The sequence below is a fragment of the Mytilus galloprovincialis genome, chromosome 13, assembly GCF_965363235.1.
Source record: "Mytilus galloprovincialis chromosome 13, xbMytGall1.hap1.1, whole genome shotgun sequence".
Taxonomy (NCBI): Eukaryota; Metazoa; Mollusca; class Bivalvia; order Mytilida; family Mytilidae; genus Mytilus; species Mytilus galloprovincialis.
Genome location: NC_134850.1, coordinates 25294228 through 25305833, shown reverse-complemented (window position 1 = coordinate 25305833; position 11606 = coordinate 25294228). Strand labels below are relative to the sequence as shown.

Sequence of the window (11606 nt, the reverse complement as noted above, 5' to 3'; positions counted from 1 at the left end):
TTTTTTTTAAAAGTGCAAATTTAACAAAGACCAATAGGGGACAATCAATTGTGGTATTACACCTGTACTTTTATTTGTCTGTTTGTCTTTTTATTTTTTAAGCCATGTCATTGTCAGTTTATTTTCAATCTATGAGTTTTACTGTCCATCTGGTATCTTTCGCCCCTCTTTTATAGCTCAATGCAACAATGCTTTTGATACACTGACACATACTTTATCTTTGCGTTATGTTGGTCAAGTAAACAATAATACCATTTATTTTTGTAGATATTACTTAACATAGGTGTTTGGTGACCAAATTAATATTTATTTGTTTGAAGGCATCTTTGTACTTGATTTATAGTTATTATAAGGTAACTGAGCCTTTGAGATCGACTATACATGGTATTAGATATTCTCATTATTGAAGGTAGTACAGTTGTCTATAAATGCTTTTATCCTTTTCATTTAAATTTCGTGAAGAACTGTCACGTTTGCAATCATCTAGGAATGTTTAACATTGCCATAAAGATGGCCGATTTGGCTAGCTTAAAAACCAAGTCCCTCCCCTATGTTCTTAAAATGTCCTGTACAAAGTCAGAAATGTGTCAGCTGTTTTCAAGTAATCTGTTTCTTTGTATGCTGGCGGTTGTTTTGTTGTTGCAATTCAGTGTTTCAATCAACTGTTAATGTGTTTTCGATAATAGTAGATTTGTTTTCCTCTGTTTTGGTATGTTACCCGGATTTGTTTTCGATATTATCTAGTATAAATAAATTACAAAATTCAATCAATTCTATATAACAACAATAATGATTTCTGTTTCAGGTAAAATGATTGACTTTGTGAACAAATCCCTTTTACGAGGATCAACTGAATTCTCCTTTATTATTTATATAATTTTATGTACTTCATTTAAAGAAATCTCTTATCTGTATTTATAAAATCAATAGATGTAATTGATAAGAAAAAAATATTTTAAAACTACATCATGTACGTCATTTCATTGGTACCATTATTTAGTTGGCTCTAACAATGTTTGTCTACAAGGTTTCATGAAAGACATGCCAAAACGGTACTACTTTGTTGTCTCAAATTGAACAAGGGCTACTTTTCTTTTAGCTATTAAGTCTTCATGCACTATTCTTTCATATTGTTTCATATTCCTGTCAAAATCCAAATTGTTAAAATAACCGCTAAACTTTGGTTTTAAATTTCTTGTAACAAAACTATGTTCATCATTTCGATCTTGTAAGCATCTTTTCTCACTCTTGATTGAATTTGTTTTTTTTTTAATTTGAAATGTAAAACAAGCAAATAAAGGGTTCAACCTTCCAATATAACAACAATAGACATAACTTAAACTCAAATAAAGTCACAATAATACCATTAACAAATCTAACCTCGAATCTTTTTATTCGAGAAAGGTCCTCAGACATACACAGGATAACCGAAACTATACCTAACATATATGGATGTTTTAAGCGATATAGTACAATGTAGATAAATAAATCACGATATTTAATTTAAAAGGATTTAAATTTAGAAAATCAATATTTGTAATAACGGAGTGTTAATCAGGTCAGGTCAAGGACATAATAATTTCAAAACAAAAAGGAACGAAAGCGTTTTTTCAATTATTTCCTATAACTTTAGGTCGATTTGTTTTAAAATGATTATTCGTTAATTGTATTAATCATTATACCCAATGTGTGTTTGTTTGTCAAATGTTTATGACTTCTATTTCTAACAAAATTATACTAATTTGATAAAAAAAAATAAGATATTATTAGTTCATGAAATTATCAATAGAAGTAAAATTAACGGAAAAGTTGTTATTTTTCAATCAAGCGCACAATACTATAATATTTGCGTGTATTTGTTTTTATACACAGTTGGCACAGTTATCGATCCGTAAATAGTTTTTTTTTTTAATTCAGGTAAGTGTGCTTAGGTTTTTTCATAAGGTTCGATGGAGTAATCGTGATTTTGAATAATAATTATTTAATCTGCAAAAATTAAATGTTTAAGATATTTACAGTATTGAGCGCTTACCCTGACTACGTACACAGCAATGATAACGAAAGTAGAAACAATTACGAGCATGCGTATCTAAATATCTACATAGATATTTCTATAGTGTTAAAGTACTGCGCTTTATTGTACATGTATATAGTTTTGTCTGCTTATACTGGATAATAATACTCTCGTAGTGTTTTGTTAAATGTATTCATTTTGTGTGACAATATAATAACATATCATTTTATATTATTTAATATTAATTGTACAATTTTTTAATTGTGTTGTGTGTCTTTGTCAGCTATTCTACGTCGTTTTAAAATCCTCCCTAAGTTCTTATAAATCCCTTCCAATATGTGTCATTTATTTTCTTACAAGTACAAAGTTGAAGGGCATTGAGGACCCAAAATAGATTATCTCATCCGTATTTGGTACAACCTTTTGGAATTTTGGATCCTTAATGCTCTTCAACTTTGTATTGTTTGGCATTTTAAATATTTTGATATGAGCGTCACTGATGAGTCTTATGTAGACGAAACGCGCGTCTGGCGTACTTAATTATAATCCTAGTATCTTTTTTTTAATTTAATAACTATTGACACCACTGGGTCGATGCCACTGCTGGTGGACGTTTCGTCCCCGAGGGTTTCAACAGCCCAGTAGTCAACACTTCGGTGTTGACATGAATATCAATAATATCTGAATATGGTCATTTTTATAAATTTTCTGTTTACAAAACTTTGAATTTTTCTAAAAACTAAGGATTTTCTTATCCCAGGCATAGATTACCTTAGCTGTATTTGGTACTACCTTTTAGAATTTTGGATCCTGAATGCTGAAAAAACAACAAATCAAAACGGTCGAATAAGGCGATATTAAGTAAGTAAAAAAGTATGATTGCAAATGAGACATAGTCAGCATTTTGATGTTCACTTTTAAAGAATATTACCTAGAATGCATTATACTTTGAAACAGCGAATTTTCAAACAAGGAATGCATAGTTTGTGTCGTCAAATAAGAAAATCACAGCACTTATTTCAGACACACACAAAACATTTCATTATGTTGTCTCGTAGTATAAAAATAGAGACTAATTAATAATGAAAAGCTAATTTAAACGAAAGATTATCATATTGACTCATTATCTTCCAACATTGATGTACTTTTGTATATGGATACTCTCAAAACCAAGTAAAACATTACATTTAACAAAAGTATTCACTATACCGTACATTTGACATTAACATGCATTTAAATATAGATACTTTTGTGTACGACATTCGGATACGTAGAAAATGTTCGCTGTGTTGACATGAGTCATCGGATATGTAGGAAATTGATATGGTAATAATTATAAATGTACTGTTTACAAAGGAAGGACGAAAGATACCAAAGGGACAGTCAATCCTTCGAAAATTTAAAATTCTAAGGCGTTTCTACTATAGAGAATAGTCGTGAAAGTCTGTGTACGTCTGGTGCAATTTCTATTATGAATTACAACATACGTTGAACCACAAACGTCAAAATCATTCAGTCGCGTAGTGGAATTAACTTTTTTTGGAATCTTATAAATTCTATATATAACTTTTGGACTAGTTTAAATCTCGGTCTATTTCTGAAATTTATTCTTACATACTTTTGATTTTTTAACCCTGTATGCTAACATTCCTATGTAAATTTTAAAATTGTATGTATGCGCATTGAACGACAAATTTATGTGACGTATAAAATTTTCTGACGTCAGACACTCAAATCAATGAATGTGTTCGTAGATAGTAGATGTTTTTGTGTTCTGTTAAATTGTTCCTTTTAAAATTATTTTACGATGATGACTGATGTACCCATATTTTGACCATTTTATTTATTGTCTGTTTATTTAACGCATCCATGTAAATATATCGAAAATTGATGAGACTGTCATTAAAGTGAGAGGGTTAGCGCTATAGAACCAGGTTTAATCCACCATTTTCTACATTTGAAAATGCCTGTACCAAGTCAGGAATATGACAGTTCTTGTCCATTCGTTTTTGATGCGTTTTGTTATTTGATTTTGCCATGTGATTATGGACTTTCCGAATTGATTTTCCTCTAAGTTCAGTATTTTTGTGATTTTACTTTCTACCTCAGGAATAGATTCCCATATCAGTATTTGGTAAAACGTTCAGGAATGTTTGGTCATCAATGCTCTTCAACTTCGTACTTTATTTGACCTTTTTTACAGGCGTCACTATTGAGTCTTTTTTGAAGATGAAATGTACGTCTGGTGCAAATACAAAATTGCAATCATGGTATTTAATATGAGTTGATAAACAGCTATGTGCATTTTCAAAACATCCTACTGATTGACCAATTGAAAAGAGTGTAACTGCGAAGAAAGAAAAAAATAAATACTAATCAAATTTATCATCTATATTCCAAATAAAGCATGGACAAGCAAAAGCATCATCAAAAGAAAAAAAACTAATAGTCCATAAAAAAATGAAAGATCCGGACGGTTTTATAGGATTTTCGCTTTTTAAAGTACTTGTTAGATCAAAACAAACCTTGTACATACCGTCACGGTAGTTGTTTACCACATCCTATTTACGACAAAAAAATACTGTTTGTTTACTTATAGATATATATTTTATATACCTTTTACACTTTTAGTTTAACAGTACACCCGTTTCACTGAATTTGTGGGTGAGTTTTTCAATTCAAGTTATCTTTTCATGTAGATATTTTAATTCTACATTTGAATAATATTTTTGAACTACTGAGATTAATCTTCCTAGAATAATGTTTCAAACAAGAACCATTTTGAACATGTTGAATTTTACAAGAAAACCACCGTATATCAATCTCGAATATATTATTGACGTTTGACGTTTGATATTGATATCGTTTCTAGATATCCTACATTGGTGAATGAAATAAAACATTATGTAACATCAAGAAGAAAACTTTATAAATCTTGTTTACATCCGCATGTAAATTCAATGGATCAGCGATGTTTGATGACCCCCTTTGATACCATTGTAACACGAGCCGGTTAATTGTTATACTTCTATATCTTGTCAGCCAACATTTTGTGAACATGTTTTGTTTTTTATGATGAACATAGATAAACTCGATAACACATTTATATTTGCAAACACTTTTTTCCGTTTGCCGTAAATTGGTCTATGTAGCTGCTATGTTTAAACATTTTCCCCCGAAATCAGACACAATCAGTTAGAGATTTTTCTCATTGACAGCATACACAATTTGCTTATCACTACTCGATTTCTAACAATATTGTGTTGGTTCTCAAATGAAGGCCTTATTTGTAATAATGGGTAAATATAAAGTTTAAATGCCACTTGAAGGTGTGAGTACTTTCTCATGTTTTAAGAACATAATTATATAACCCTTGGCAATGCTGTTGTCTTTACATTAAACATGACCACGTATTGTTCGTCATATAATCCAACTGTCAACAACATGTATGTATGAAGATTAAAAAACATATCAAAGAACATATCTACGCTGTCACTATAACAAACACAGTAAGTTAAAAACATATGTTGTTTTATTAACAGCCTTCAATTTTTGTTGTGTTTCTTAATTTAAATTACTGCCCCAGAATAATAAATGACAAGTCTATTTTGCTATTTTTTCGAATCATCTTAGCTATATAAAATATTTTTAGGATGACATTAAAGTAAAAATTGTTTCCATCGTAAAATGAATTAAACATATCAGTTTGCATCGACAAATGTATTTTAACATCCCATAGCATTAACGTGACGATAACGTACATGAGTTGTGGGATGAATTGTCTATATCGACCCTGTATTTCGACCCTGGCAACGCTCTTGGTTTCGTTGATTTTGTGTATATATTCGATTATCTCGGTTGTTGTGTTTTATCTGGATTTGTCTCTTCTTATTCGATGTACGGATATAATACGAATCTTTTCACGACTAAACTTTAGTGACGTCACATTCAAAACGAGTCATCAAGGACTGACCAATACTATTTTGATTTTCTAAAAACCTTGGTAAATTATGCTATAAAATGAGACTATTTATGGCATCATAACGTGTTACATTTTGAAAAAAATTACCAAAACTAAATACGCCTCAATATTCACATTCTAACTTCATTGTTATTGCCGTAAGCCGGAATCTTTGCAAATAATCTTTGGCAGGTTGTAAATGTTGTTTTTTCTTTTCTTTCCAAAACTGATGTCAAGTAAGAGAGCTTGGAAAAACTCAAATTTAAAATTACTTTGATTTTTTTTAGGTTGTTGAAATCAAAGAAAACATTGAATATGTCAAGTAAGTATCAAAGGGGGCCAAAAGAAACCAGAGGGACATTCAAACTCATAGATCGAAAATAAACTGACAACGCCATGGCTAAAAAAGACAAAGACAAACAGACAAATAATAGTACACCACACACAACATAGAAAATCCTTTTTTTTGCATTCCAATTGTGTTAAATTGAACGCCTCTGATGAGTTTACTTAATATAAGAGGAGACGAAAGTTGTACGTCTTAAATTATAAGCCTGGAATAGGGAATGTGCCAACGACACAAATAACCCGACTAAAGAGTAGCGGAGTCATTGTCAATATCAAGTTTAACATTCTCAAGTTAATAACAGGAAAAAAATGAAATAAGAAATTATATGAATTTCAAAATGCATATAGTTACTGTTATCTTTATACTGTTGACATCATTATCAGTTTAAATAACCAAAACGAATGTAAATATAAATATATATGTATCATGTGTATATAGTCACGTTTTTTTGTCATCTTTAGGTGAAAATTTTGACAAGATAAAAAAAGAATCTAGTAAAAAATATAAGCATGCAGATAAAAGGGAGTTTAGGAAAGTTGGCAAGAGCAAATATTTTTTGTCCAGGGATATGGCTGGCCACGGTACCTCATTTTGCAAGCTATACGTAGAAAAAGGAAGTTCTTTGGATTTTGAAGGATCTGTATCCAAACAGATTTTCAAAGATGAAGTTATCAAAAGTGAGTCACGCTTAAAAGATGCATTTTCTAAACCAGACCTTAAAGATTTTGATATAATTTCGAAGCATGAATCAAGAGAAGATACTGTTATAAAAAAGAAAGACCTCAACGGATAATGCAACGCCTGTACATTGTATTTGCCACATGAAGGATGCTGTAAATTCTAGGCTGTGTATAAAATATGCTACTCATGTGATCAATGCCTGATGTGCATACTGCTTAATAAACATCAGCAAGCAACCTTGCTCGCTTTATTTTAGCTGAAACATTATTTCATTTGTTACAATAAAGATCAAACAATATAGCGTTTTAATTTACTTAAAAAGTTGAATTACTTCGTCATTGTATACAAACATTTGATTATAATTTGATATTGCAGCGGCAAATATTACAGTAACACTATTTATTGATGATTGATGTTTAACGCCAATCAATATGACCCAAAGACGAGTGCATCTTTGACATACTTTGAGTTCGAACTAAGCAATGCAGCGACATTGTTTTATTAGAAAAAAAATCCTTTGTATTTTAATCTATACAGCTTTCGATCTGTATGTAGTTTTGTTATTCATTATATACATTGAAGATGACAAGATCTGCTCAAAATTAAAGAATCGAGGGAGAAAAAAAACCAAATTGATCTATAATAGGCTGCAGCATTAGCCAGGTGCATTGTTTATTCAAAGCTTCTTTAAACTATAACTCCACAAAATTTTGGTAATAATTTTTAAATCGTGTTTTGTTGGTTATAAATCAGCATGTTTGAAAATTACAATTTATATAATCAAATTCATTAATACATTTAGTTCTACATTAATTATTTCATTTCGTAAAATTGCGTCTAATCATAAAATGTAAAGTCGATGTATAAATTGTTGAGTTCATTTTTGTGCTTGTAGTTAACAGCAAATTTCAAATGTTTGAAAAGTAAACTATGCATGTTCTTCAATGATAACAGTGCTTCCTTCTTTTATCCATAAGCATGCGAAGCGACAAAAGCTGTTATATATATAAAAAATATTGACACACAAGCTTTCATTTTAATAGCCTCGTTTTGATCAAATGATTTTATACTTTTTAATGAGTAACACCTGAATCCGACTCTATTGATTTGGTACCTCTAGTTTCATCGTCGGTTTTCTTTTGGAGCAATCTGTTAAAAACGATTTTCATTTCGCGCCTAAATTTCGTGTCCAAAAAACCATATATGAAAGGATTGACAGCGTTATTCAACAAAATTGAGAATACAAATGTATAATACGCAAATCCTTCTGAAAATGTCATTTTACAGTTAAAGTCCTTCTGAATCCGAGTTGTTACAACCATGCTGTAATGTGGAATAGCACTCAATAGGAAAGCTGCCGACACAGCTAAAAGTGTGACCGTTGTTTTCTTAGTTTTTACGTTGACGCCGGTTTTTCCATGTCTATGTAGAAACCGTAGAATCTGTGTGTATACGCCAAACAAAACAGGAACAACTAGAAAATTGAGGACGTACAGTAGAATATAATAAACGCTCGGGTACACAGTGTTTTTGTAGGCGTCATCTGTCCAGCACCGAATGCCTTTAACCCCGGGAATCGCCGTATTGACAGTGTAAATCCCGTATAAAACCAAGCATGGCCATGACGTCAAAAGTCCTAAAATGGTTGCAATAATACAACACACTTTCGTATTTTTGTAGGAAAGCTGCCATTTCAAAGGCCTGCATACTTTTCTGTATCTATCAAACGCTATCACCATTAAAATATAGGCGGAACAATTCGTTGTAAAGACATTTATAAATCGACCGAATTTACACAGCCCATATGACGGAAAGATCAAGTAATGGCTCATGTAGTAAATGAGGAAAGGCATTCCAATACATGAGTTTGCAATGTCCATGACGGCCAGCCATATTGTGTAAGTCCTATAATTCGATACTTTGAATCTATGAACATAAATCCAAAGAACAACAAAGTTACCGAAGACACCAATTATCATTAAAATTGCTGTAAAAACTATTCCTCCTATATGCCGCTCTGTGAACTGGTTGTTCAAGTCTGTAAGCGTTGTAGAGTTATCGACTTCAAGCCATGTAAAACACTGTTTTCCAGTTTTGTTCATAATGGCTATTTCTGTGGAGGCAATTCAAGAAGAATTCTTCTCGTTATAAAACTTATACTTAAATTTACGTTGTAAATATTTATGATTTTAATACTTCCCTCTTCCGTATGCGTTTGTTATTTATATTACTTAGGTTGAAATTTAATAGACGCTTCGGAACAATACACATATTCAATAAAACCATTAATCTTTTATCTATTGAGGAATATTCGTTTGAAATACATTTATAGATGTACTGTTATGCTAACTTCCCAGTGTTTTCCCATTTACATTTTAACGTCCTGTTAATTTATCAGTATCTTTGGCACTTCTGTGTTGACATGATTTATAAATGATAAGGTCATGTACTTATAGATTAACTTTTTACAAATTGAATGTAAAAACTTCGAAACTTTTGTAATTCGAAAAAAAAAAAATCAAGTTAGGGATAAATTACCTTAGCGGTATTTGTGGTATTTTTTTTTATAAATTATGATGTGTCAACTTTGTTCTTTATTTGACTAGTTTATTGTTTGATTAGAGCTTCACTGATGAGTCTTTTGTAAACAAGACATGCGTCTGTCGTACAAACTTTATAGCCTTGCATCTATGATAAGTTTATTTAGCTTAAAAAAAAAAAAAAAAAAAAAAACACGATTAAAATTGATAATGTACAAAAAAAATAAGTTGAATATCAACAGACGAAAACGCCAAAAAGCAGATTTGTTTAAACTTGCTTAAAGCCCAGTGGCAAATATTTCATTCATATTACGGACGATAACCAATGAATCAATTAATACAACACTTATTGCTAAAATTTGTAAAATATGTGAATATGGACGAAGGACGAAAAATTGGGACGGTAGCAGGGAAGTGAAGATATTCCGGTCTGGATACTGGCAGCGGTTAAATAAATGTCTCATGCATACTCAGAACGGGAATCAATCATGAATCAGTTGATACAACAATTGTCTATATGCTTTGGAATGGGGTTGGACATGGACAAAAGATGAAAATTTTGAATGATTGCTGAAAAAATGACAGAGGTCTACTGGATACTGAAAAAAACATTGGCTTTAGTTTTTACCAACAGCCTCCATATGATTGTAGATTTAAAGTTTAAATTATACAAAAAATATCAAAAAATAAAACTGCGGTCTGTGTTGTCAGTGTTTTTACAACAAAACATTCTATAGCGAGTATTTATAAACACTTCGTACAATTCTGAGGAAAATGCATCAAATTGGAACCATGCAACCTGCCTTATAAAAAACACATGTCAATAAAGCAGATTATCCTTAACTTGCCTTAAGGCTTGTTTACAATAAAAATTAAACCTCAAATACGCTTTAGTAAAAATAAAGCATAAAATGTTTATTTTGTATTGTTATTCATCACAAAAGTCGATTGTTTTAATTACACCTTATATAAGAAAGCCAGGTTTTGATTAGTTGATAGCCAGTGTATTTTTCGCATATTCTAATATTTTTTCCTCATTTCAAACGAATTTGCCTCTTTTTCACCACTCCCGGTGGTGAATTTGCCTCAAATACCATGATCCATTTTGGGCTTTTTACCCTCTCTAGCATCTTCCCGCCAACTTTTTTTGGATATGTCGTTACACAAAAATGAAAGCTAACGCGTATTAGTACATGCACAATTCCTGCGGTTCTATGATAATATCCTCAAAATTATGCATGAACAATTACAGCTTTCAAATAATTATTATTTATCTTCAACTGTATATACAGAGAGTTTCAATCAGAATCTTTTCGGTGTAATTAAACAAATATATCATATTATGGAGGGGTATTTGCGAAAAATATCAGTCTTGGGACCGAATTTCCCCCTTCATAACATGATATATATGTTCATAATAATAAGCTATACTATTACAGGTAGACATCCCGTTAAGAAAAGAAGATAAAAACGAAAAAGAACTACGGAAGTTTTTACAAATTTGACTATCTTAATGTGTACATAAAAAAAAGTCATATAGATGGCAATTACTGCGATAATTCGACGCGGAAACATTGTTGATGAAATTTAAAAAAAAAATTGAAAGTCGCCTTAAAATTTCCTTCTTAATGTACCAATCGATGGAGAGTTACATTAGTTTACAGGTATATGTAGCACGTATACCATTGATTTAAAAGGATGTAAGGGGAATACATTCCTCGTGTATTAACCCATTGTTGTTTTATTTTCGCTGTGTACAATGTACGTGAGTGGAGAATGCTTAACTAAGTTTGCCGTTTATTTAAGCAAGTAGTTCAAAGAAATTCATAAATAAATTAACACAAAATTGATTGATATACAGTAAAATAATAACACTCATAAGGACACTATCAAACCAAGAATTCAAAATGGTGAAGTAGAAATCATCACTTCGAAAATTTTACGGACGCCATAACGAGTTGGTTGAACGTTATGGAATAATTTTCACAAATGATATCGGATATTTTCCTTACGTCGTAACTACAAAGTTTAACCCTTCCCTTTCATGAATGTGACCTACCG

At 31.0% G+C, this 11606-nt stretch overlaps 1 protein-coding gene and 1 long non-coding RNA gene across 2 annotated transcripts; one reads left to right on the top strand and one right to left on the bottom strand.

Annotated features, from left to right (window-relative positions):
• Positions 1–5533: 5533 nt before the first annotated feature.
• On the top strand, positions 5534–7303 carry LOC143056505 (uncharacterized). Its single transcript, XR_012972381.1, has 2 exons — positions 5534–6297; positions 6786–7303. It is a non-coding gene; the product is annotated as an uncharacterized LOC143056505 (long non-coding RNA).
• A 718-nt stretch (positions 7304–8021) lies between these two features.
• Positions 8022–9196, bottom strand: LOC143056504 (substance-P receptor-like). Its single transcript, XM_076229576.1, has one exon. The coding sequence runs from the start codon at positions 9105–9107 to the stop codon at positions 8079–8081; it is 1029 nt and encodes a 342-aa protein (XP_076085691.1). The 5' UTR covers positions 9108–9196; the 3' UTR covers positions 8022–8078.
• Between the last annotated feature and the right edge of the window lie 2410 nt (positions 9197–11606).